This window comes from Drosophila miranda (genome assembly GCF_003369915.1).
Source record: "Drosophila miranda strain MSH22 chromosome Y unlocalized genomic scaffold, D.miranda_PacBio2.1 Contig_Y2_pilon, whole genome shotgun sequence".
NCBI lineage: Eukaryota > Metazoa > Arthropoda > Insecta > Diptera > Drosophilidae > Drosophila > Drosophila miranda.
The window spans coordinates 12,878,924-12,904,020 of NW_022881614.1; the positions used below are offsets into that span (position 1 = coordinate 12,878,924).

Consider the following 25,097-nt stretch of genomic DNA (forward strand, 5'->3'; position numbering starts at 1 on the left):
ACTCACCTCCATAGGGCGCCGGATACATGGGATAACCGAGTCCTACGTGCGTGTGGTGATGAGTGTGCACGTGCCTTTGGGGCGGCGGACTGCGGGAGTCAGCGGCACCTGCGCCACCTCCACCCGCAGGGCCATTCACAGCGGATCCACCGACTCCTCCCACACCGCCGTTGCCGGGTGGTCCACTGGGTGGTGGGCCACCAGGCATCGTCTGTTTGTGCGCGTCTAGCGCTGAGCCAGGCGGCACTCCGTGCTGCTTCTGGCTGGCCAGGTCGGGCTTATTACCGGGCGTCGAGCCCAATCCTCCTGATGGTGGCTGTAGGTTCAGCGGCACACCGCCCGCACACCCAGGACCCGAACCGGGCTGGCTGGGCCCGTTGCCACCGGGGACATTGGGACCGGAGCCCGGACCGCTGTTTGATGGGCCACCCGACTGGGGTGGTCCGATGCTGGGACTGCTGACGCTCACCTTGACGGGGCCGCTGCCGCTGGTGGGCGACTTGAGGGCACGTTCGCTGAGCTCATGGATCTTGTGCGTAGTGTAGTACTGGTTGGCTGCATGATGCAGTGCATCCAGTGCCTTGGTGCCCGTATTGCGAGAGAGATCTTCTGGCGCATGATAGCGTGGTATTGGAAGATGGTACGGTGCCGTGTTGTACGGGCCGGCTGCCGACATCAGCACGTTGCGGTACATGGGATGGTTGGGATCGAAACCAAACGGATTCGGCGATATATACGAGGGGTGAAGGAAGTACTGCGACGTAGGCGGTGGCGGCGGTCCCTGTGTTTCCATTGTTGGCTTCTGACCCTCCTGCTTCACCTTCAGCTGCTGCTGCTGTTGCTCATCCTCGCCAGAGTTGTTCTTTTGCTTCGGCGAGTCCTTTGTCAGATTCGTGGCCTTGTTGTTTGCCACTGACGACGCCTGAGCCTGCTTTAGCTTCTGTTGCTGCTGTTGTTGTTGCTGCTGCTGCTGTTGTTGCTGCTGTTGCTGCTGTTGTTGTTGCTGTTGCTGAGCCTGCTGCTGAGCTTGCTGTTGCTGCTGCTGTTGCTGTGCCTGCTGCTGCGCCTGATGCTGCTGCTGATGATGATGTTGCTGCTGGAGATGCTGGTGATGCTGTTGGATCGCCTGCTGCTGATGCTGGGCCAGAGTCATATGCTGTTGTTGCTGCTGCTGCAGGCTAAGATTCGACTCATCCTTGTGCAGCATGCCGGGATGAGGCGGAAGCCCTCCAGGGCCCCCGCCACTGGCAGCATTCTGAGCGGCCGCAGCAGCAGCAGCAGCGGCTGCTGCCTGGTTTTGTCGACCAGTAAACATGTAATACCTGAGAAAAAGGCAGGACGAAATCAGTATGCAGGATGGCACGGGAATGCAATGAATCTCTCTTACCGTCGCAGCTCCTCGTCGCGTGCCTGTTGCACCGCCGCCAAGCTCATCGAGTGACGCTGGTAGATGGCTGGGTACGCGCCCAGGGCCTGTAGATCCTTGGGATGCAGGGCGTGAGGCTGCTGGGGCTGCTGCTGTGGTTGCGGGGCCTGGGCCTGAGATGGCGGCGGGTGTTGCTGGCCAGGATTGGAGTTCGGCTCCTGCTTGATCTCCTGCTTTGTCATCGGCTCCTGCTTGATCAGCTTGTTGGCCAGCAGCTGAAAGAACAAGATCGATTATTCTATGCGCACTTGGAAGCTTTGCCGCAAAGCGCACCTGTTGCTGGGGCGCCATGTGCTTGGGGTTGTCGTGTGGACTGGGACTCTCCTTGAGCCGTTCCTCCTTGATGCTGATCCCTGATAGCTGCTGGGCTTGCGACCCGGGCAGACCAGGATGCCCGCCCAGCTTCGCCGCCTCCTCGGAGGAGCCCATAATGGAAACGGGCCCAAAGTTCGGATCGACATTGTACGGATACGCAGGCGGAATAAAGCTGAAAAACAGAAACGGTTGGAGAAATGAACAGCTGAGCGTTCGGCTCGACTCACTTGAAGGGATAGAAGTGGGGCATGCCTTTTCCGGGCGTTGGACCGCCAAGGGCGGCAGCACCCAGTGGTGAGAGGCCCCCCAGGCCGGGAGGCAGGGCTCCAGGCGGCGGGCCAGTCACGGCACTGAGATTCACAGGCGGCGGCTGGATGCCCGTTTGGGATGTGGGCGGGGCACCTCTCTCTTTTCCGACATTCTCCCCCTGGCCGGGTGGTGGTCCCGTCTGCAGTGGCTGATGATTTGACTGCTGGCCGGGCTGTGGCTTGGTCATCAGATCCAGAGGCGGATCCTTGTTCTTGTTTCTGTAATCGGCCAGGTGGGCACTAACCGCCTGCTGGGAGGGTGGCACCAGCAGATGTGTCTGCGGCTGTGAGGTAGGCGGAGGCGCACCCGGTTGCAGCTGCTGTTGCTGCTGCTGGACCTGTGCCTGTGCCTGGGCCAGCGTAGGTGGCATTCCGGGTGCCTTTCCGGGCTGCATGACATCGGGCCCCGTCTGCACCATGTACTGCTGCTGCTGCTGCTGTTGAGGAGGCGGTGGCGCCTGCTGCTGGGCTGGGTAGAACTGGTGGTACATCCCATAGCCGCCCAGGGCAGGCATGCTGGGTGTGGGAGCGGCCGGCACCACGCCCACCTCGGGGGGCTTCTTGCCGAGCAGCTCGATGTGCTTGGCCGGCTGCCCAACCGCCTTGTCCAGCAGCTCCTGCTCGGCCACGGGCGTGGAGTCGTCCGAAATATCACTGTAGGCCGGACTCTGCACGTCCTCGCGAGACACCCGACCATCGAAGTCCCCTGGCCCGGGGGACTTTCGGTTCTTCTTCTGCTTGCTGTTGGAGCCAACGCCCACAGACCCGGATCCTGGAGAGGTCTTCAGCCCCGCCTGCTGTGCGTAGCCAGCTGGTGTCTGCTGCGTATCCTGGGCATGGCTTGGTGGTCTCGGCGGCGACTGCAGCTGTGTCTGTGGATTTACCTGAACCTGGCCTGGTTGCTGTTGTTGCAGGGAAGTGGCATCGGGTGGGACAAAACGCAGGACTCCCGCTTTCACTGCAGAGAAGAGGAGAAGGGGATTAGTCGAGGATTATTCCCGGGGATAACGGGAGTCGAGTACTCACAGGCTCCTTGCTGGAGCAGCGCCTGATGCTGCTGCTCCGTTAGCATGGCCGGTAGACCGCCCATCAGCTGTTGCTGGTGGTGGGAGAGAGCCTGGCCAGAGATGCCAGCAGTGATGCCGCCCCCGGCGACAGGCTGTTTGCTCCCCGAACTGCTGCCTGGAGTGTGCAGCTGCTGCTGTTGATGTTGTTGCTGTTGCGACGGCGGCGGCTGTGTTGGTGGAGGCACTGACGACGACGCCGTCGATGCCGTTGCAGTTGCAGGGACTGCCAGCGGTAGATTGGCTGCCAAGGGCAACACAGAGACGGGGGTAGCCTCAGTTGTTGCTGCCAGACCAACTGGCGTCGCTGTTGCTGCGGCGCAGATGGGGGTCGCAGTGGGAGGAGTGACTGCTGGTGGAGCGGGAATAGCTGGTGTTTCCGCCGAGGATGTGGCAGCTATCGGGGCGACTGAAGCTGCTGCTGCTGCGGCTGTCGTTGCACCTGTCGCCGGTGGAGCACTTCCACCATTGACAACAGCAACGTTGGCGGTGGAGGTGGATGTGGAAGTGGAGGGTGCCTCTGGTACCCCTGTTACTGTTGTCGCCTGTGCAGCTGCAGCGCCGCCTGGCGAGGGCGGCGTGCCTGGCTCCTCCGGTGCCTGCATCGAGTCCTCGTCCATCGAGCTGGCCCCGCCGCCAGGCCCATGGGCGTGCGACTGGTGGTAGCGCAGCCCATTGGCATGCTTGTACTTCTTCCTACAGTCCTGCTCGGGACACTCGAGCAGCACCGGGGAGATCGCGCAGGGCGAGGCAGTCTTACATTTTTTTGTGTTGATTTGCACGTTGAGTCCGGTGACTGGGTTAAGCAGGCGCTGCGGCTGCGTGGCCAGGCCACCGCCGCTTGCCGATATTGGAATGCCGCTGGCGTTCACCATGCTCCGGTCCGAACCGCCGTCCGTGTCGCCGTTGAGCGGCGACGGTGCCTCGTCCTTCGACTTGCGCTTCTCCGGACGCGGCGGCAGAAATGCTGTGGGTGATGTGCTGGGCGTGGCCCCACCCCCATTGCCCGACGATCCGCTGTTGCTGTTCGTGGCCGCATTCCCCGAGGCACTGCGCGTTGCTCCTCGGCCCTTGGCGGTGCCGTTGCGCAGCTTCGAATGCACTTGGGCATGCGAGAAGTAAATCTGCAAGAGAATCTCGTTTTTAGCTATATCCATCCTCCATCTATCCATCCCTCATACATACCGAGCTTCTGGTTTCGGTGAAGTTGCTCAGGTCGGGCGTGAGCCCGGCGCTGCGTCCGCGCTTGCCGTTACCCTCTGGAGTTCGAGAATCTAATTCTTCAGTTGGTGAATCACAGAATCTGAAATGGGATAGGTGGATCATTGAGTATATTTCAAGTGTTTATCCCCCCCCCCCACTGCCATTGGAATCGATCAGACATAAGGGAAGCTTTCAGCTTGTTGCAGAGTAATGGATAAAGAATAATGTTGCTCCGATTGGACGGAGGGAAAACCAACAAAAAACGGAAAATTATAATAATGAAAGGCATCTTTATTCAAGTACGGATCTAGACTCTATAAAATAGGTTTGGTTTCTCTGAGCAACCCCAGAACGTCATGTCCCACTGCCACTCGCAGTCTCTCACACTCACCTTGGAGGAGCCCAGTCGTGTCGGGTGCAGTCTAGCAGGGTGCCCACATAGGTCTTGCCGCGCCACGTCACGTTCACGACGAGGACGCCGCCCTCGGTCTCGTGCCAAACGATGCCCTCGAGGGTGACCGAGGTGCCCGGCTCGCAGGGCCCCAGGCAGTCCGGCTCGGTGATGGTTCCCACCGAAGTGCCGATGCATATGTCGACCATCTCCTTGCCGCTGCTGCTGCCGCCGCTGCCGGAGCTGTTTGCCTCGTGCTTAGCCCGCTTGGCTGGCGGGGATTTGGTGTCCTCGTCACCAACACTGCCAGCCGGCACTGAAATCGTGTGGTGGACCGTCGCTGAGATCATCCCCGGAGCCATCATTTTGGCCTGGGCCGCAGCCGATGCCTTGCTGTCGCCACTGCTGCTGGAGCTGCTCTGACTGCTGTTGGAGTTTGAGCCGCTCCCGCTGCCGCCCTGTCCCTGTGCCAGACCCGGACCAGGGCCCTGGCCGGTGTAGCTGTTGGATGCGGCTGCGGCTGCCAGCTGTGCGGCGATGTGCGAGGATATCTTGATGCTGCTGCCGGAGGTTTCCTTGCCTGGCGGCCCCGGTGCATTCGGTCCTCCAGTGCCGACGCCGTCACCGACGCCGCCAGCGCTGCCGGATAGCTGCGAGGCGGAGGAGGAGACGGCCGTTGTGGCTGCCAGCAGAGAGGCGGCTGCTGGGACGACGGCCGATGGAGATCCCGCCGAGGGTGAGCCGGCCGACGGTGTAAACACCCCCGGCGGCACAGCTGACATGGAGGAGGCAGCTGCAGCAGCCACGTTGGCCGAACTGCTGCCGCCGCTGGAATTGGAATTGGAGTTGGACATGTGCGCGGCACGTCGGAAGCAGGCGTGGTGGGAGCAGGGCGTGCCCACGTCACCGCTGCAGGAGCAGGATAATGCGCCCGTTCCCGATACCGACCCTGATCCCGATCCAGATCCAGAGTTCTTCTCTGGCTTGTCCTTCTCCCCGGCCGCCGATGCGGCAGCGGCCGACTTGTCCACGGACATGCGATTGGAATGTGCGTTCTTGTCCTTGGTCTTCTCGCGCCTGTGCCCGGAGCTGCCCCTCTTTGTGCCCTGGGGCGTGGACTGGCTGCTGCTCGAGGACGTGCTGGCCGAGCTGCTGTGGCCGGCACTGTTCTGGGCGCCATTGGATGAGGACCCGCTGCCAGCACTGGAGTTGTTCATGTGTTTCTTGCTGCTACTCGAGGAGTTGCCACTGCTGCTGCTCCCGCTACTGGAGGAGTTGCCGCTGCTGGCGCAGCTCGAAGAGTTGCTGGATGAGAGGGAGGACGCGTTGTTGGCGCCCGTGCTCCCGTCCTCGTTGGAATTGGCTGCCGAGTTGACTCCCAGGGCTCCGTTCTGTTGGTCGGTGGCCTTGACTATCTCGTGCTTGGCCTCCGAGCTCTTGGTGCCCGGCTTGGTGCGCTTGATCTTCATTTTGAGTCCTTTGTCGAGCGTGGCTTGATGATCAATGGACATTTTTGCGCTCGATTTACCGCTGGAGCTGCTGCCGCCTTGCGAACTCTGGCCACCGACTGGGCCGCTGAGGCTGCCTCCGCTGCCGCTGCTGTTGTTCACGCTGTTTCCGGTGCTGTTGGCGTTGCCGCCTCCTCCCCCGCTGCCGCTTCCGCTGTTGTTGCTTGTGTTGCTGCCGCTGCCGCTGCCCGTTTGCGAGGACATGCCGCCAGCGGAGACTTTGGAGGCCTGCTGACCACTGCCAGTTACGGATGGAACTGCGGCTGTGGTTGTGGCTGCGGTTGTGGCTGACGCTGACGCTGTAGAAGAGGATACTAGGCTGCCTCCCTTCGAGAAGCCGGCAAATGTCGAGGATGACAATGTGCTGCCGGCTCCGGCTCTTGCGCTTGCTCCGGCTCCTGTTCCGGTTCCGCTGGCGCTTGAGCTTGCGCCAGGTGGTGCCTTGGAGTGACTCCCGCTGCTGTGGCTATTTCCGAGTGTACTCGGACTGTTCAGTTGTGCCACCACAGCGGATTTGTAGCCCTTGGAGCCGCCGCTGGAGCTCGACGAGGTAGAGGACGAAGATGATATCGAGTGATGGTGGTGGTGGTGATGATGCTTGCCCGAAGAGGAGCCCTTGCTAGCCACCACGTTTGTGTTGCTTCCGCTTCCGCTCCCGCTATTGCCGCTAACGTTCCCGTTCCCGTTCGAGGATGTTGACGACGCTGCTGATGCACTACTGCTCCCGGTGCCACTGGGGACGGGCTGGCGTGTGAACTTAATTGTGGTTGGCGATGTGGCCGACAAATTGCTATGCAATGTGGTCTTGTGCGACTTGTGATGTACTGCAGCCGCTGACGCTCCTGACGATGACGATGATGCCGCTGCTGCTGATGACGATGACCCACTCGCCTTGGCTGGCGCCGATGCAGAGGTGGATGTGGATGTGGAGGAGGAGCTGGTTGCCTGCTTGGCATTTATCGAGGTAGCCTGGTTGCCACCACCCGAATGCGCGGCAGACTTTTCGATGTCCGCGTCTAGATCGTCCAGCAGCTCTGGGATCCCACCGATGTTCCACTCGTCCTCGTACTCGAAGTTCGTGTCCTTTGACTCGCTCGAGTTGGAGCTGCTCGACGATGACAGCGCCGTGGAGTGGGAAGAGGCTGTTGTCTTTCCAGCTCCAGTTGCCTCTGCGAGAGGGTGAGATAAATGGAACAAAACAGAAGAAAGTGTGAGTGAGAGGAGCGGCGAGAGAGGGGAGAAAAAGATAGCAATTCGATTTGCAAGTAATACCCAATAGAAGGTAAGATCTGAGCTTGAGACTCCTCAGAGTGCGACCAGAAGAACGCGAGAACGGTAGAAAGGGAGGGAGGACTAGGTCGACACTTCGGGAATTGCATTTGCAGTACTTTCGCTCTTCTTTTTTACTTACTCGTGTGCTTCTTGCTGCTGCTGTTGTTGTGATTGCTCCTCTGATTATTCGCTGCCGGTGCCGTCACCTTCCCTTTGTTATTGTAATTCAACGTTTGATTCGTTGTTGTCGCAGCCGTCGCGTTTCCCGTTGTTGCCGTCGCTGTTCCTGCTGCTGCTGCTGCTGCCGCTGTCTGGATTGTTGCTGCGTTCGCTGCACTTACATTAGCTAACAATTTGTTACTCTTAATATTGCTTTCCGTTGCTACCTTGCTGCTATTCAGGGCCACCTGCGAACAAACGAAAAGGAAGAAAAAAAAAATCAGTTGCAGCTGTATTAGTCCGTGTGGGTGTGTGCGTTTGTGTGCGTAAACGAAGGAATAGGACGCACCGAAATAATAGACAAACTCGAATCACTTCACTTTATTCCCCTTTACCTTGGAAAACTTCCTTTCCATTCCATTTCACTGGCCCCGATTACATACAAATATATTCTAATTATTTCGACTAAACCACAAAAACAATAAAAACGAACAATTTCTTTGGAATATTTTGCGCGAGCCTTGTGCGGCGTCCTTTTTCGTTTGGCAGAGCAGCAACGCTGCAGATAAAACTGAACGGGAAACAAAAAAAAAAAATATATATGTACATACATACATATATAATATAAAAGAGCCATAGAGCAACCACCGAAAAATGCACACACACACACTCAAGAGCGGGAGAGGAAGAGCAGAGAGAGAGGTAGAGCTGCCAGAGGGCAGAGGCAAGTAAACAAAACGCGCTTAGTGTTGGTAAACGCTCTTCGGCGTCGAAATACACCCATTTGTACCAAAGTACATTGCTATTGCTGTTAATAAATAAATAACTACATATGCGCGACAACTTTAAGTGATTTCGATTGTACTCGCCCGCCATCCCCTCTGCCCACCGCGGAAAACAATAAATCAGACAATGCTAAAACGCCGCTACTGCTGTCATAAACCAATGACATCAACACGCAGAACGTAGTTGAATTACTTTCCCTTTGCCTTTAACATTGCCTCTTTCTCGTCTCCGAGGCTACCTATCACCGTTCCCGCTTATCGCACACTGCAAAAGTCTAGTGGCCACTTGAGAAAGCAGGCAAAGCAGACCAGACCCCCCTTCCCCATGCCCTAAGAGCACTTGAGTAGCCAGAAATGATGACAATAAAATAATTACGGTCTTATCGCCCACTAGCGCAGAGTGGAATGTACAGGGGAAGTACAGGGTAAAGGGAAGGGGGCAGGGGGAACGACTATTCTCACCTTATTCGGGTGGTGGCTAGTGTTCGCCTCGTTACGTCTCATTGACTCCATGCAGACGCAAAAAATTGGGCGGCCGCACTGCGCGGGCGGCCCAAAGTACTTCCAATAGTGCCTGGTAACGTGCAGGCAGCGGTGTTGTTTCTGCTGCTTTTCTTGGAGTTGGAGTTGCTGTTGTTGCTGTTGCTGTCGCGAACGTTACTGGGAAGATAGGGTTGTTGTTGCCGTTTAGTCGAGCTTTCCAGGCAACCACACAGGGAGACGCAGGGCCTCGGCCCTCGGGCCAAACTGTTCATTTTCAAAACTGCAAAGAGAGCGGAGAAACAAAAATTAATATGGAATAACAATATAATACACACTAATATAGTAGAGGCGGTCACTCTGAGGGGGCTATACTCTTATCACGTCGCCGCCTGTCAGTGTGCTTAAAGGTTACCTATACTGTGTGCTGTAATTTAAAAGGGGGTTTCGGGGGCACAAAGTATGATCAGCACCTTAACGACTCGGTAATTAAAGCACTTTGGCACAATTTACTGATAAGCGGCCTCTCTGGCATCTGGGCCCCTGCCCCCCGCCCACCACCCTATCAAGAAGTGAAGTGCCTCGAATCATGATTTAACATGCGTGCTCAAGCACAGTAGCAGCTGCGATTTCGATTGCAGATAAGATACATACATATGTACATATGTACAGCTCGCAGCTCGCTGGGAAATCTCTGCCGTTGCCCACACTCTCAACGCCATGACGTCATCGCTGTCAACTTTGGTTTTGGTTGGTTTTATTGCAAAATAAACACTGATTCCACTCAAGTGCCCAAAAGTTGTCAGAACTTGGGCTTAGAGCGGTTCGCTTGGCCTAATCCCCGCTTCTGTTGACCTTCAAAGCCAATATCCTCTGCGAAACTATACGGACCGAAGGGTATTTATACCCGATACTCAAAATGAGTATTGGGGTATATTAGATTTGTGGTAAAAGTGGATGTGTGTAACGTCCAGAAGGAATCGTTTCCGACCCCATAAAGTATATATATTCTTGATCAGCATCAATAGCCGAGTCGATTGAGCCCTGTCTGTCTGTCCGTCTGTCCGTCCGTCCGTCCGTCCGTCCGTCCGTCCGTCCGTCCGTCCGTCCGTCCCCTTCAGCGCCTAGTGCTCCAAGACTATAAGAGCTAGAGCAACGATGTTTTGGATCCAGACTTCTGTGATATGTCACTGCTCCAAACATATTTCAAAACTTCGCCCCGCCCACTTCCGCCCCCACAAAGGACGAAAATCTGTGGCATCCACATTTTTAAAGATACGATAAAACCGAAAACGCAGAATCGGTGAGGATGACCATATCTTCTACAGTGCAAAATCTGAACCAGATCGTATAATGATTATAGCCAGAATCAAGAAAACAATTTCATTCTTTCTCGCTCTGTCTCTCTCTAACACACAGGTTTCATGGTCGGTTTTGTCAATTGCAAAATATGAGTTCAAGGATCTCAGAACCTATAAGAGCCAGAGCAACCAAATTTGGTATCCACACTCCTGTGATATCGGACCTTGACCGTTTCGTGTCCAAATTTCGCCACACCCCCTTCCGCCCCCGCAAAGGACGAAAATCTGGGGCAACCACAAATCTCAGAGACTATTAAGGCTAGAGTAACCAAATTTGGTATCCGCACTTCTGTTAGATCTCACTATAAAACGTTTATCTCAGAATTTCGCCCCACCCCCTTCCGCCCCCACAGAAAACGAAAATCTGTTGCATCCACAATATTGCACATTCGAGAAAACTAAAAACGCAGAATCATAGATAATGACCATATCTATCAGATTGCTGAATCTGGATCAGATCGGATAATTTTTGTAGCCAAAAGCAAGAAATCAATTTTCAGTGGCTACGAAGCGCCCGACGTCACGCTAAGACTGATTTTCTGTCTCTCTCGCACGCACTCTTTGTCGTGTGGTTCAATATTAGCGGCGTCTGCCGCAGGAGAGCCATACTGACTTAGTATCGGGTATAACTGTAGAGTTGCGGTGTCCGCAGCAACTCACAACGTTCCACCTCGTTTTTTTATGAGCTTCCTCTGTGCCTACAGAACATGTGACTCGAAGAGCGAATATGCCTCACCTTGCATAAAAATGGCTTGCTAGGCGACGGCGACTGCAAACACTCACTTGTGTGTGTGTGTGTGTAAGTGTGAGCGGCCGCCAATTGCCAGAGAATACTATTGCCATCCTGCTTCAGCAACAACAGAGAGTCGGTAGAGTCTACTGTTTTGTGCTCCCTTTTGTTGCTTGCTATTTAATTGATTGATAGGTTTGCCAGAATCTCTGTTGATCTCTCTTTTTATACCCGATACTCAAAATGAGTATTGGGGTATATTAGATTTGTGTTAAAAGTGGATGTGTGTAACGTCCAGAAGGAATCGTTTCCGACCCCATAAAGTATATATATTCTTGATCAGCATCAATAGCCAAGTCGATTGAGCCCTGTCTGTCTGTCCGTCTGTCCGTCCGTCCGTCCGTCCGTCTGTCCGTCTGTCCGTCCCCTTCAGCGCCTAGTGCTCAAAGACTATAAGAGCTAGAGCAACGATGTTTTGGATCCAGACTTCTGTGATATGTCACTGCTACAAAAATATTTCAAAACTTCGCCCCGCCCACTTCCGCCCCCACAAAGGACGAAAATCTGTGGCATCCACATTTTTAAAGATACGATAAAACCAAAAACGCAGAATCCTAGATGATGACTATATGTTCTAGAGTGTAAAATTTCAACCAGATCGTATAATTATTATAGCCAGAATCAAGAAAACAATTTCATTCTTTCTCGCTCTATCTCTCTCTAACACACAGGTTTCATGGTCGGTTTTGCCAATTGCAAAATATGAGTTCAAGGATCTCAGAACCTATAAGAGCAACCAAATTTGGTATCCACACTCCTGTGATATCGGACCTTGACCATTTTGTGTCAAAATTTCGCCACACCCCCTTCCGCCCCCGCAAAGGGCGAAAATCTGGGGCATCCACAAATCTCAGAGACTATTAAGGCTAGAGTAACCAAATTTGGTACACACACTCCTTTAAGATGTCACTATAAAACGTATATCTCAAAATTTCGCCCCACCCCCTTCCGCCCCCACAAAGGACGAAAATCTGTTGCATCCACAATATTGCAGATTCGAGAAAACTAAAAACGCAGAATCATAGATAATGACCATATCTATCAGATTGCTGAATCTGGATCAGATCAGATCATTTTTATAGCCAAAAGGAACAAATCAATTTGCACTGTCTACGCAGCGCCCGACGTCACGCTCAGACTGATTTTCTGTCTCTCTCGCACGCATTCTTTGTCGTGTCGTTCAATATTAGCGGCGTCTGCCGGAGGAGAGCCCCACTGACTAAGTATCGGGTATAACTGTAGAGTTGCGGTGTCCGCAGCAACTCACAACGTTCCCCCTCGTTTTTTTGAAACAACAACAACAATTAAATTTGCATGTGCTTAACATTTTATGATAATTAAGTGGCAGACCCAGACGACAGCAAAACACGATTTGCGTGCGTGCGTGTGGTCCGCTCTGCCGGAGATCTGACTGATTTTTGTTGGTTCTGTTCACGTTCTCGTATGGGACACATATGTAATTAATTGAGTTGTTGTTGTCGCGCCCAGCGCCCACATATTGCGTGTTTTTATACATACATACATAACCAAATTCGAATATCAATCAAATTTCGATAACAAAAGCGAGGAACATACATATTTACACTTCATATGCATATATCTCGTCGCTCTACCTCTTTGCACTCCGCCATTTAGTCAGGTCTTTGGTTGGTTTTACTGCTCGAGTGACCAAAAAATGGAAACAGATAAAATCAAATATATAAAAATCTCCCAAGCGGTTCCACCGATTTTTATAACATATTTGTATAATTGGAGCCAATTAATTGCGAGGAAACACGATAATGCCGTGTGGTTCCAGAGCCCAAAGATAGCAACAAAGAGTATAAATACTCCATGCAGTCACATTGTTGCAGATCCAACTCCAAGTCGCGCCATGCTTTTTAAAACCTTCAAAATCTGTCTGCTTCTCGGGCTGCTTCACAACACCGTGGGCGAGGTGGGTAGATGTGTGGAGACCCCCCCAACAGCAGAATCCACAAATAATCCTCGGTCAAATTCTAGAAAAAATGGGAGCCCGTGTCCATAGAAACCTACAGCACGGATGAGAGCCAGCTGAAAATCGAGTCCAAAGTCGATCGTCTGAAGCGCGGAGAGTTCGGCCTTTCGTGCACCTTGGAGTGGAAATACGACGCGGATGAGACCACAATGGTGGGTGACCAACATCCCATCTTTCAATTCTTGAATCCAACCGCCGCAGGTCGAGGGCACTGCTTACCGCAGCAGCTCTGGGGCGGAGAACGACTATAAGATCCTGCCCTGGTCTGCACCCAAGCTGATCCTCTACGAGTATCTCGACACGTACTACAAGGACTTGCTCATCCCGAACTTTGGCCACTGCTCGAATCTGCCGCAGTTCGAGGGAAAGTTCCAGCCGCCGTGGCCGAAGGACACCTACCACTTGGACAAATCCGTCTTCGATGGCGAGGGACTTCCGGAAGTTGTTCCGCCCGGTTTCTACAAGATTATCTACACAGTCACCGGACCCAATCAGCCAGAATGGGGTGTACATTTAATCCTTAAGGTAACAGCTAAATTGTTTTAAGAAAATACAAATTAAAGGCTTCACCAAATGCGAATATTTGTACTCTCATTGTACTCTCCCTTTCCTTCTTTGCCATTTAGTCGCTTATTTAATCCCTTATTACACACTCAGCAGAAGAGATAATCGCACGTTTGACGCGAGAGAGAGAGAGTGAGACAGCAAGTCAAAGAGAGTGGGAGAGAGAAAGGCGAAGCACAACACGGCCGAAGACAGGCACAAAGACAGCGCCGGTCATCGTTCAAGTCGTATTTTAAATTGGGTCTGCGGCCAGCTACACATATTGTATGCCTCTCGACAGAAAGAGAGGGAAAACGAAAGAGCAGAGAGCAGAGAGTGGTAGTGGTAGTGGAAGGGGCCTGGCAACATCTTCTCGTTATGGCCCCAGTCCCTGTCAAGAAGTAACCAAGCCAAAAGACAGCAGCAGCAGCAGCAGGAGGAGAGCGTGGGGAAGTTAAAGATTTACGGCAACATCGTTGTCGAATCGCTCGGATTCATCGTCGTCGTCGTCATCGTCATCATCTCTGCCTCTGCCGCTGCCGCTGCTTCTGCTGCTGTTGTACACGATTGATCCTCTGCGGTTGCTAAATGAACGCCTCCAGGGAGTTGCCAGTGCGCTTTTATTAGCATCTCTCAGCCCCTTCCCTTCCAGCCCAGAAAACTCTTCTTCTGTTTTGATTCGTTCGAATCGCGATAATTTGATTTTGTACAAGATCACACACATACACATTCGATTATTCCATTGCGTTGGTGGGTGGCACTTGAGGCTCCAGATGCCCAGGGCCTGGGCGTCGTCCCATCGGATCCCAGCGTTAAATTAAATTAAGTGCAACAGCAGATCCCTTTCCACCACGAAGCGACACGACGCCCCGAAGTGTAGGCAGCTCAAGTGCCGATCATGCCACTTAGACGAGGGTCGAGCCTGGGATCGGTACGGGGCCGGAGCACTTCAAGGGGGTAGGACCACATTCAATTGCCTCTTCAATATATTGATCACTTGAGTCGCTCCGCAACTCTTGTGTGTACTTGTGTCTGGGCCCCTTTACATCCACTGATAGTACAGTGCCAGCCAACCAGAATTTATGACTTTATTCTCTCGACAGATCTTTTGTTTAGCCATCGCGTAATTTGTTGCCTACAATTATGAGAGCTCTCTTTGTTGTGGTTACGTCACATATCTCTGTGATACCCAACGAATGACAAACGGGAAGGGTATATAGAAATGAACAGAAGACCCGTCGATGCTCTCCCATCGAAGAACGGGTTGGTCAGAGTTAGTAGGAACCTTATACATACGAGTAATTATCAATAATTCCGTGTTCTGTGTATAAAATAATAATATTATCATTTTAATAAAACAAGAGCTTGAAATTCCACTTACTGGTCGGTCGCAAACCGAATCGATTTGGTGGAATTCCGGTATTCGTTTCGCTCGGTCCGATAGCGTTAGATCCCAAAAATTTCTGTATGGCTCGTGCTGTACCCAGATGTAAAACATACATGTGACACGAAGATTGCGTGCATATCGTGATTGGAGATGAGTTACACACAGTTGAAGGACCAGATTGTTAGCTGGTTAGCACTATAAAAGCCACAAAGCTGTGCCACTATGTCACAATTGTTGGCCAAAATGTTGCCCCGCTCGTTGCGATCGTTCTCTGGACTTTGCCTGGTACTTCTGGTCGCGCAGAGCTGGAACAGTGCGGTAAATATCTCCCCCGTGGACGCTGTTCGAGTGATCAAATGTTCCCCCACATTGAACAGCGCAAATGGGACTACGAGCCAATGTCCATCACCACCCACTCCTCGAACGAGAGCAAGCTTAAGATCGGAGCCAAAATCGATCGGGTCAATCGCGGCGGTTTCGCCATTTCGGCCACAATCGAATTCCGCTACCTTCTCGATGATACGGTCATGGTAGGTATAAATGAGAGAGTCTTCTGATTAATGCCTGATCGATCCTCTTCCGCTTGATCAGGTGGAGGCGACCGCCTATCGCAGTTCGTCGGGACAGGAGAGTGACTACAAGTTGGTCCCCTTCGCCATTCCTAAGCAGCCCTACGAGGATTTGCTAAACACCCACTACAAGGATATGGTGATCGAGAACCTGGGCCTGGAACGCCCAGTTCGAGGACAAGTTCGTGCCCCCGTGGCCGCAGAAGATCTACAACTTGGACAAGTGCGTGGCTGACAACGACGGTTTCCCCGAAGTTCTGCCCCTGGGCTTCTATAAAATAATCCTCACCTTCACGGGACCCGTTGAGTGGGGAATGACACTTATTGTAAAAGTGACAAGCAAACTGATGTGATATTCCAATGCGAAGGAACCCGAATGGACAACTATCTTTTACCCATACATTTAGAAATTTTGTAACGCTATGCAGACTATTAAATCAAGTAGATCGATCATACAAAATCAAAATGGTTGTCAGGAGAGGATTTTTATACCCTCGATATACTCGAAGAGTTTGGATCGCAAAGCCCCTAGATCTCAAAGACAAGAGCTAGCAGATTGCCGAGTCAAGTTTAGATCGGATCATTATAGCCAGGAGGAGGAGGAACTGTAGGCTAAGCTACCCCCAGCCACGCGCTTACTCCTTCTCCCTCTCTCTCCCACACACTCTTCATCGTGCAGGGTGCGCCCTCTGGTGGAAGGAGCGCGATAAAACGTTGTGGTGTTGTTGTTAGAATAGACACCGCAACTCTACAGTTATACCCGATACTAAGTCAGTATGGCTCTCCTCCGGCAGACGCCGCTAATATTAAACGACACGACAAAGAGTGCGTGCGAGAGAGACAGAAAATCAGTCTGAGCGTGACGTCGGGCGCTGCGTAGCCAGTGCAAATTGATTTGTTCCAATAAAAATGATCTGATCTGATCCAGATTCAGCAATCTGATAGATATGGTCATTATCTATGATTCTGCGGTTTTAGTTTTCTCGAATCTGCAATATTGTGGATGCAACAGATTTTCGTCTTTTGTGGGGGCGGAAGGGGGTGGGGCGAAATTTTGAGATATACGTTTTATAGTGACATCTTAAAGGAGTGTGTGTACCAAATTTGGTTACTCTAGCCTTAATAGTCTCTGAGATTTGTGGATGCCTCAGATTTTCGTCCTTTGCGGGGGCGGAAGGGGGTGTGGCGAAATTTGGACACGAAACGGTCAAGGTCCGATATCACAGGAGAGTGGATACCAAATTTGGTTGCTCTGGCTCTTATAGGTTCTGAGATCCTTGAACTCATATTTTGCAATTGGCAAAACCGACCATGAAACCTGTGTGTTAGAGAGAGACAGAGCGAGAAAGAATAAAATTGTTTTCTTGATTCTGGCTATAATAATTATACGATCTGGTTCAGATTTTGAACTCTAGAAGATATAGTCATCTTCTACGATTCTGCGTTTTTAGTTTTCTCGTATCGTCGAAATTGTGGATGCCACAGATTTTCGCCCTTTGTGGGGGCGGAAGTGGGCGGGGCAAAGTTTTGAAATATTCTTGTAGCAGTGACATATCACAGAAGTCTAGATCCAAAACATCGTTGCTCTCGCTCTTATAGTCTTTGAACACTAGGCGCTGAAGGTGACGGACAGACGGACGGACGGACAGACGAACAGACAGACATGGCTCTATCGACTCGTCTATTGATGCTGATGAAGAATATATATACTTTATGGGGTCGGAAACGATTCCTTCTGGACGTTACACACATCCACTTTTACCACAAATCTAATATACCCCAATACTCATTTTGAGTATCGGGTATAAAAAAAGAGACAGACCGTAAAAAGAAATGTACAGAATATGAAAACTGATCAGAAATAAATCATAAGCTCACAAATATAAAGACTGAGGACCGGGTTTCAAGTTGTTCCCCCCTTTCCATTAATCCCGGCTAAAATGATGTTGTAAATGGGGCAAATTAATTGCGAGGAAACACGATAATTCCGTGTGATTGCAGAGCACAAAGATAGCACCCAAGGGTATAAATACTCCATCCGCAGTCACATTGTTGCAGATCCAACTCCAAGTCGCGCCATGCTTTTTAAAACCTTCAAAATCTGTCTGCTTCTCGGGCTGCTCCGCGGCACTGTGGGCGAGGTAGGTAGAGATGTGGTGACCCCCAACAGCAGAGTCCTCACATAATCTACGGTCAAATTCTAGAGAAAATGGGACTACGAGCCCGTGTCCATAGAAACCTACAGCACGGATGAGAGTAAGCTGAAGGTCGAATCCAAAATCGATCGTCTAAAGCGCGGAGAGTTCGGAATTTAGTGCGCCGTGGAGTGGAAATACGATACGGATGAGACCACAATGGTGGGTGATCCGACCCATTGAAATCACATTCGATCTTTCAATCTTTTAATCCAATCGCCGCAGGTCGAGGCCAGTGCTTACCGCAGCAATTCTGGGGCGGAGAACGACTACAAGGTCCTGCCCTGGTCTATACCCAAGCAGCCCTACTATGAGTATCTCAACACGTACTACAAGGACGTGCTCATTAATAACCTTGGCCACTGCTCGAATCTGCCGCAGTTCGAGGGGAAGTTCCAGCCGCCTTGGCCGAAGGACAACTACCTCGTCGACAAATGCGTGATCGACGGCGAGGGGCTTCCGGAAGTTGTTCCGCTCGGTTTCTACAAGATTATATTCATAATAAGCGGACCCGATCAGCCTGAATGGGGTTTCACTGTAGTCCTTAAGGTAACAGCTAAACTTTTTTAGACAACTGTTTTTCGGATTCGGAAAGAATATAGAAATTTTCACACATTTGGGATACCAACCGACAGATCCCACACGTATGTGGAAAGTGCAATTACAATTGTAGAAAGTACTAGGATATAGATAACTAGAAGCTTCGAAGCTGTAAGATAAAACCCAAGGGCATAAATAGTGTAGCAAAATCACATTGTCGCAGAGCAAACTTCTTGCCAGAACCTGGCTTCTGTGGTGGGGATTTGTGGTGGAAGTGGATGTGTGTAACACCCAGAAGGAAGCGTTTACGACACCATAAAGTATATATATTCTTGATCAGCATCAACAGTCATGTCGATATACCCATGTCCGTCCGTCCGTGCGTGTAAAGAAAAATGGAAACTGATCAAATCTAGTATATCAAAATCTCCCAAACAGTTCATCCGAATTTTTTCGAATTTAGATTATTTTAAATAAATAAAGTAGGGCCGCGGCAAAGGCAGCGGCTCACAACGTTCCCCCTCGTTATACCCGATACTCAAAATGAGTATTGGGGTATATTAGATTTGTGGTAAAAGTGGATGTGTGTAACGTCCAGAAGGAATCGTTTCCGACCCCATAAAGTATATATATTCTTGATCAGCATCAATAGCCGAGTCGATTGAGCCCTGTCTGTCTGTCCCTCCGTCCGTCTGTCCGCCTGTCCGTCCCCTTCAGCGCATAGTGCTCAAAGACTATAAGAGCTAGAGCAACCATGTTTTGGATAGAGACTTCTGTGATATGTCACTGCTACAAAAATATTTCAAAACTTCGCCCCGCCCACTTCCGCCTCCACAAAGGACGAAAATCTGTGGCATCCACAATTTTAAAGATATGAGAAAACCAAAAACGTAGAATTGTAGAGAATGACCATATCTTTAAGACTGCGGAATCTGATTTGGATCGTATTATTATTATAGCCAGCATCAAGAAAACAATTTCATTTTTTCTCGCCGCATAGGCGGCTTTGCTTAGAGTAAAACATTAGCGCCTAGATCTCAGAGACTACAAAAACTAGAGCAACCAAATTTGGTATCCACACTCCAAATATATCGGACCGAGACGAGTTTGTTTCAAAATTTCGCCACACCCCCTTCCGCCCCCGCAAAGGACGAAAATCTGGGGAATTTAAAAATCTCAGAGACTATTAAGGCTAGAGTAACCAAATTTGGTATCCGCACTCCTGTTAGATCTTACTATAAAACGTGTATCTCAAAGTTTCGCCCCACCCCCTTCCGTTCACACAAAGGACGAAAATCTGTTGCATCCACAATATTGCACAATCGAGAAAACTTAAAACGCAGAATCATAGATAATGACCATATCTATCAGATTGCTGAATCTGGATCAGATCAGATCATTTTTATAGCCAAAAGGAACAAATCAATTTGCAGTGGCTACGCAGCGCCCGACGTCACGCTCAGACTGGTTTTCTGTCTCTCTCGCACGCACTCTTTGTCGTGTCGTTTAATATTAGCGGCGTCTGCCGGAGGAGAGCCATACTGACTTAGTATCGGGTATAACCGTAGAGTTGCGGTGTCCGCAGCAACTCACAACGTTCCCCCTCGTTTTTCATTAATCTCGGCTAAAATAGTTTGGATAACGATATTATAATTGGGGAAAATTAATTGCGAGGAAACACGATAGTTCTGTGTGATTGCAGAGCCAAAAGAAAGCACCAAAGGGTATAAATACTCCATCCGCAGTCACATTGTTGCAGATCCAACTCCAAGTCGCGCCATGCTTTGCAAAACCATCAAAATCTGGCTGCTTCTCGGGCTGCTCCACAGCACCGTGGGCAAGGTAGGTAGAGGTCTGGTGACCTCCTAGCAACAGAATCCCCACACAATCCACTGTTGAATTGTAGAAAAACTGGGACTTCGAGACCGTGTCCTTAGTTACCTACAGCACGGATGACAGCCAGATGAAGATCGAGTCCAAAGTCGAACGTCTGAAGCGCGGAGAGTTCGGCCTTTCGTGCACCTTGGAGTGGAAATACGATATAGATGAGACCACAATGGTGGGTGACCCAAGGGGTAGTGACCAACATCCAACATCTTTCAACCTTTCAATTCTTTAATCCAACCGCGGCAGGTCGAGAGCAGTGCCAAAGCACTTCTGGTGCGGAGAAGGACTATAAGGAGCTGCCGTGGGCTGTACCGAAGCAAACCTTCTATGAGTATCTCGACAAGTACTACATGGACGTGGCCATCCCGAACCTTGGCCACTGCTCTAATCTGCCGCAGTTCGAGGGCAAGTTCCAGCCGCCGTGGCCAAAGGACACCTACCACATCGACAAGTGCGTCTTCGATGGCGATGGGCTTCCGGAAGTTCTTGCACCCGCTTTCTACAAGATTGTCTTCACAGTCACCGGGACAAATCAGCCTGAATGGGGTTTCACTGTAGTCCTTAAGATAACCAATAAAGGGTTCTAGAAAAATAAATTTATATTTTCACACATTTGGGATATCAATACTCGAAAGTCGAAACTTGTATTCCTTGCACGATGACGGGGAGGTCTGGACCTTCACGAATGACTAGAGTCCTCCCCGAATCCCTGACAGGCTAGCGACGATACAGATCAGACCACAAACACATCCAACATTCAATCCATTCACAGGCCAAGAGAGCTGCTTTCCGCAGAAGCTACTACTACGTGTCCTGTGTCCCTTGAATCTCGAACACGCCGGCATTTCCAGGGAAAGTTCCAGTCGCCTTGGTTTCACTCTAGTCCTTCATTTATTCGCTAACGATCGAAACGGTTCGAAGAATTGGGCATCAAAAAGTTGTTCTTGTTCCGGACACGCAATATGTCGTTGTCGAATACTATATTCTACAGGAAATATACTCGGTATACAAGTATAATTTGATAATTACTGCAGCCACGCGCCGCATTCGACTAGAATATATATCCACCGATCGTGGGCTATATAGGTGCCTGTTCGATGCAATCAGTTTTCAGTTTCAGTTTTTGCAAGATGTTCTCCCGCTGCCCGGTGCCGCTCTCGTTCGCCGGCCTTTGGATGTGGATGGTCCTGATGGTCCATAGCTCCATGGAAGAGGTACAGTTAGATAGAGCATGATAACTTGCCCCAGAATAATGCCCAAACGATCCACTCCACCCACAAACAGCGCAACTGGGAATACGAGCCCTTCTCCATAGCTGCCTTCAGTTCGGACGAGAGCCTGCTGAAGATTGGAGGGAGGATCAATCGGTTGAAGCGCGGCGAGTTCGCCTGTTCGATGACCGTCGACTGGAACTACGATCCGGATGAGAACACAATGGTAGGTGGCCAACTCAGACGGCTTTTGGCTACTGCACTCAACCTCTCTCTAGATCGAGGCCGATGCGTATCACAGCAGCACGGTCGTTGAGAGCGACTACAAGATCCTGCCGTGGTCCATTCCCCAGCAGCCCTTCTTTGAGTTCCTGAACGGCTTTTACAAGGACGCCTTCATCAAGAACGTCGGCCACTGCTCCAATTTGGTCCAGTCCGAGGGCGACTACGTGCCGCCCTGGCCTACGACTGGAACTACGATGCGGATGAGAACACAATGGTAGGTGGCCAACTCAGAAGGCTTTTGGCTACTGCACTCAACCTCTCTCTAGATCGAGGCCGATGCGTATCACAGCAGCACGGTCGTTGAGAGCGACTACAAGATCCTGCCGTGGTCCATTCCCCAGCAGCCCTTCTTTGAGTTCCTGAACGGCTTTTACAAGGACGCCTTCATCAAGAACGTCGGCCACTGCTCCAATTTGGTCCAGTCCGAGGACGACTACTTGCCGCCCTGGCCCAGGAACGTCTACACACTCGACAAGTGCTTGGTCAACGGCGATGGGCTGACAGAAATAGTCCCCGAGGGGTTCTACAAGATCGTCTACAAGGCCAGCGGCCAGGTGGATTGGGGCTGCATCCTCATTGTGAAGGTCACCACAAAATTGATCTAATAAAGAGCCGGATGGTCCATGCAACAAGAGTTCCCTGTAACCACTTTGTATCTCCCAGATCTCTCTTAAGCGATATATTTTATTATGATCTGGTGGTGGGGACAATCGTCCAAGTCCTCCAAAGCTTCGGGTTACTTCAGACAGAAGACTCTTGAGGCTTGATCTTAAATCGCATGATCTTTGGTGGCCATTGCCCTCCTGTTGACCTTGTTCTGCTTTAAAGAAATACGAAACGCAAAACGCCTTGCCCATCTCCCGAGGACTTTCCTCACTTCAATTGGGAACTGCATGTTCCAAAGATGTTCTGAGCCCTCATCTGGGTGTACGGGTTGCTAGGTGGCTGTTGTTGGCATCCAAATCGTTCTAAATAGATGGTTGACTTCACACAAATCCAGAGAAAACCCATCTAGGGGCATGGCATGTGACAGAGTCCTTTTATGTAAGGGTGTAAGGCCTCTCCACGGCACAGAAGAGTGTCTCTAATGCAGAGAAATGTGTAGATCAGAGAGATCAACCATTTCAGAGTCAAAACAAGCTACATTCTATAATAATAGCTTTGATTTCGAGCTGGCATTTTACTAAACCATGTAAAAGGGAGCAAAATCCAATGTTAGGTCCGCCATAATCCATTCCTAATCCAAATTGGAGCGGGGAACATGATCTGTTCGTGTTTGCGATTGTAATTGCCAGTGTAATTCGGATCCGCTAATTATACTCTCCATTGTATGTGTATATAAGGCTGATGCCAACGGAACCTGTCCAACAGTTGTTGTTGTGTTTAGGAGATGTTGTCATACATCATTCCGTTTCTGATCGTTTCTTCGGCCTTGTACGATGGCTGTGCCGCAAAGGTGAACCCAAAGGATACACACCAGATACAAATACATAGTTTGATCGATGAAATCTATAGAAAAACTGGGAGTGTGAACCCCAATCGGTCAGCGTGTATTCCACCAACGAAAGCGTCTTGGATATTCAGGTGAGAATGGAGCGGGTGGGCCGCACGGGGTTTTTCTTCTCGGGAAACGTTTACTAGAACCTCGAAATCGACGACAGCCTCATGGTGAGTGACTACTATTATTCTGAACGACCTACATTGACGAGTGTGTGGTTTTTAGCTGGAGGTGGTGCTCTACCGGAGCACAACCGGCGCCGAAAGTGACTACAAGCTGACCCCCATGTCGATTCCCAGGCAGACATTCATCGAATACCTAAACACCTACTACAAGGACATGGTGATCAAGAACCTGGGCGACTGCTCCGATCTGCCGCAGTACGAGGACAAGTATGTGCCGCCGTTCCCGAAGAAAACCTACACCCTGACCCGCTGCACCGTCAATGGCAAGGGGATGCCACAAGTCCTTCTCGACGGATTCTACAAGATTCTAATCACGATCAGCCACGCGACAGTGATCCAAAAGTTGGAAGTCATTATTAAAATCACAAATACGATGTTGTGAACAGTCGCACTTATCCGTTAAATAAAGGCAAGCAAAAACAACCTCCTAGAAATGTCGGTCCGAGGGTCCCAGAGTCCCAGGGTCCCAGGGTGCCAGGGTCCTAGAGTTTTTGAGCCGAATTCCAGCTGCAAGTGTCGTTATTCCTGTCCCAAAATGGCTTGCGGATGAGTCAAGTTGGCCAGGTAGAAACCGATCAGAATCGCCTCTGCGGCACGGCATCCAGCAGTCCACTGCTCGAGTGAGAAATTGGCAAGACATGTTTGGAAATTGTTGTGGCAAAGAGTGTTTGGAGGCGTGTGCACGTTGGGGTGGCACGTTGGCGAAAAAGTGCCAATGTGTCTTGCCTTGCAGGGGAAACTCTGTGCCACAGTTGCACAGTTGCAGCGGCTAATTTATTGCAAATTGTTGAAAGCCGAAGCCCATGCTGTTGCCTTTTCCTGGTGCTGCTCCTGCTGGCTGTCAGCTGATGACAGCCGCCTGGCTGCCTCCCCTCGCGGCCCCACCACTGTGCTCGGTGCTGTGTTTTTCCCATTTTCAGCCAGCCCAGCTCCATTTGCTGCCCCAAAATTTACGTTGCGACTGCATGGGAACTGCTTGAACTGCTGCCAAATGAAGTCCTCTATGGGGATCGAGAATTGGAGGCAGCTGCGAAATACCCCGGGGTTCTTAGTGGCCCCAAAGCACAATCGTTGAATGTCGCCCAGTGATTCGCTGGAACTATATATCTATACATATATTCCACTTTGGCACAGAAAACCCTTTTACTATCAGTGTTTTATATCTATAAAAGACAGAAAAATTGTAGAATCATAGAGAAAGACCATATCTACCAGAGTGCCGAGTCTGGACTAGATCGGATCAATATTATAGCCAGAAGGAACAAATGAAATTGCACTGTTTCTCCCTCTCCCTCCCTCCCTCTCTTGCACACACTCTTCTTCGTGCAATGTGCGTGCTCTGTCGGAGGGGAGCGGGATAAAACGACTGCTGTTGTTGTGAGAATAGTGAGAGAAAAGGGACAGATGTAACGAAAAATGGAAACAGAAAAATCCATTCGTTGAATCAAATATATTTTAAAACTTGGCGAATGAACAGCTAAAACAAGAACAGAACCAGACAACAGCATTTCCATTTATTTATTTATATTATACATATTTCCATCTACAATCAATTGACGGAATTACAACAGAAATTGAACAATAAATGAATATTAGCCAAAGGAGTATCCAAAATACAACAACTTCGGGTGCACCGTGTGATTAGCATATTGAAAATGTTCAATTTAAGCGCTAATCAGCTACGGATACCCCCCTCCGGCGTACCCCTGGGCCGTGCTACTGTCACGACAGTATCTGGC

The 25,097-nt window shown here is 50.8% G+C and overlaps 7 protein-coding genes across 8 annotated transcripts in view; 6 read left to right on the forward strand and 1 right to left on the reverse strand.

Moving 5' to 3' along the window:
- The window catches only part of LOC117193553 (pneumococcal serine-rich repeat protein-like), a 191,839-nt gene that overhangs the window by 2,276 nt on the left and 164,466 nt on the right, over positions 1 to 25,097 (reverse strand). Inside the window, exons 2-10 of one of the 2 annotated variants that reach the window (XM_033398299.1) lie at positions 8,894 to 9,194; positions 7,627 to 7,894; positions 4,708 to 7,384; positions 4,299 to 4,416; positions 3,076 to 4,237; positions 1,969 to 3,007; positions 1,700 to 1,913; positions 1,388 to 1,641; positions 7 to 1,322 (exon numbers count right to left, since the gene is read on the reverse strand). In XM_033398299.1, the coding sequence (XP_033254190.1) occupies positions 7 to 1,322; positions 1,388 to 1,641; positions 1,700 to 1,913; positions 1,969 to 3,007; positions 3,076 to 4,237; positions 4,299 to 4,416; positions 4,708 to 7,384; positions 7,627 to 7,894; positions 8,894 to 8,944 (7,099 nt within the window). In that variant the 5' untranslated portion in view covers positions 8,945 to 9,194. Of the gene's footprint in view, positions 1 to 6; positions 1,323 to 1,387; positions 1,642 to 1,699; positions 1,914 to 1,968; positions 3,008 to 3,075; positions 4,238 to 4,298; positions 4,417 to 4,707; positions 7,385 to 7,626; positions 7,895 to 8,041; positions 8,195 to 8,893; positions 9,195 to 25,097 lie in introns of those variants that run through there. The other variant, XM_033398300.1, reaches the window with a different exon arrangement.
- Positions 12,936 to 13,604, forward strand: LOC117193042. The gene is made up of 3 exons (XM_033397778.1): positions 12,936 to 12,998; positions 13,064 to 13,210; positions 13,248 to 13,604. Exons 1-3 carry the CDS (start codon positions 12,936 to 12,938, stop codon positions 13,602 to 13,604), a joined length of 567 nt encoding a protein of 188 aa, XP_033253669.1.
- Positions 15,060 to 16,003, forward strand: LOC117193554. Its single transcript, XM_033398301.1, has 3 exons — positions 15,060 to 15,306; positions 15,366 to 15,518; positions 15,580 to 16,003. Exons 1-3 carry the CDS (start codon positions 15,211 to 15,213, stop codon positions 15,790 to 15,792), a joined length of 462 nt encoding a protein of 153 aa, XP_033254192.1. The 5' UTR covers positions 15,060 to 15,210; the 3' UTR covers positions 15,793 to 16,003.
- On the forward strand, positions 17,636 to 18,372 carry LOC117193043. The gene is made up of 3 exons (XM_033397779.1): positions 17,636 to 17,698; positions 17,762 to 17,859; positions 17,947 to 18,372. Exons 1-3 carry the CDS (start codon positions 17,636 to 17,638, stop codon positions 18,320 to 18,322), a joined length of 537 nt encoding a protein of 178 aa, XP_033253670.1. The 3' UTR covers positions 18,323 to 18,372.
- On the forward strand, positions 20,064 to 20,737 carry LOC117193044. The gene is made up of 3 exons (XM_033397780.1): positions 20,064 to 20,134; positions 20,199 to 20,351; positions 20,426 to 20,737. Exons 1-3 carry the CDS (start codon positions 20,072 to 20,074, stop codon positions 20,735 to 20,737), a joined length of 528 nt encoding a protein of 175 aa, XP_033253671.1. The 5' UTR covers positions 20,064 to 20,071.
- Positions 21,310 to 22,280, forward strand: LOC117193045. The gene is made up of 4 exons (XM_033397781.1): positions 21,310 to 21,393; positions 21,464 to 21,616; positions 21,669 to 21,872; positions 21,942 to 22,280. Exons 1-4 carry the CDS (start codon positions 21,310 to 21,312, stop codon positions 22,278 to 22,280), a joined length of 780 nt encoding a protein of 259 aa, XP_033253672.1.
- On the forward strand, positions 22,683 to 23,740 carry LOC117193046. The gene is made up of 2 exons (XM_033397782.1): positions 22,683 to 23,343; positions 23,399 to 23,740. The coding sequence occupies exons 1-2, from the start codon at positions 23,341 to 23,343 to the stop codon at positions 23,738 to 23,740; spliced, it is 345 nt and encodes a 114-aa protein (XP_033253673.1). The 5' UTR covers positions 22,683 to 23,340.

Coding starts and splice junctions, on each gene's coding strand:
- LOC117193042 (XM_033397778.1), top strand. CDS start 12,936: ATGCTTTTTAAAACCTTCAAAATCTGTCTGCTTCTCGGGCTGCTTCAC. Junction 12,999..13,063: donor TTCACAACACCGTGGGCGAG/GTGGGTAGATGT, acceptor GTCAAATTCTAG/AAAAAATGGGAGCCCGTGTC. Junction 13,211..13,247: donor ACGCGGATGAGACCACAATG/GTGGGTGACCAA, acceptor AATTCTTGAATC/CAACCGCCGCAGGTCGAGGG.
- LOC117193554 (XM_033398301.1), top strand. CDS start 15,211: ATGTCACAATTGTTGGCCAAAATGTTGCCCCGCTCGTTGCGATCGTTC. Junction 15,307..15,365: donor CGCAGAGCTGGAACAGTGCG/GTAAATATCTCC, acceptor CACATTGAACAG/CGCAAATGGGACTACGAGCC. Junction 15,519..15,579: donor TTCTCGATGATACGGTCATG/GTAGGTATAAAT, acceptor CCGCTTGATCAG/GTGGAGGCGACCGCCTATCG.
- LOC117193043 (XM_033397779.1), top strand. CDS start 17,636: ATGCTTTTTAAAACCTTCAAAATCTGTCTGCTTCTCGGGCTGCTCCGC. Junction 17,699..17,761: donor TCCGCGGCACTGTGGGCGAG/GTAGGTAGAGAT, acceptor GTCAAATTCTAG/AGAAAATGGGACTACGAGCC. Junction 17,860..17,946: donor GATCGTCTAAAGCGCGGAGA/GTTCGGAATTTA, acceptor AAATCACATTCG/ATCTTTCAATCTTTTAATCC.
- LOC117193044 (XM_033397780.1), top strand. CDS start 20,072: ATGCTTTGCAAAACCATCAAAATCTGGCTGCTTCTCGGGCTGCTCCAC. Junction 20,135..20,198: donor TCCACAGCACCGTGGGCAAG/GTAGGTAGAGGT, acceptor GTTGAATTGTAG/AAAAACTGGGACTTCGAGAC. Junction 20,352..20,425: donor ATATAGATGAGACCACAATG/GTGGGTGACCCA, acceptor CAACCGCGGCAG/GTCGAGAGCAGTGCCAAAGC.
- LOC117193045 (XM_033397781.1), top strand. CDS start 21,310: ATGTTCTCCCGCTGCCCGGTGCCGCTCTCGTTCGCCGGCCTTTGGATG. Junction 21,394..21,463: donor TCCATAGCTCCATGGAAGAG/GTACAGTTAGAT, acceptor ACCCACAAACAG/CGCAACTGGGAATACGAGCC. Junction 21,617..21,668: donor ATCCGGATGAGAACACAATG/GTAGGTGGCCAA, acceptor ACCTCTCTCTAG/ATCGAGGCCGATGCGTATCA.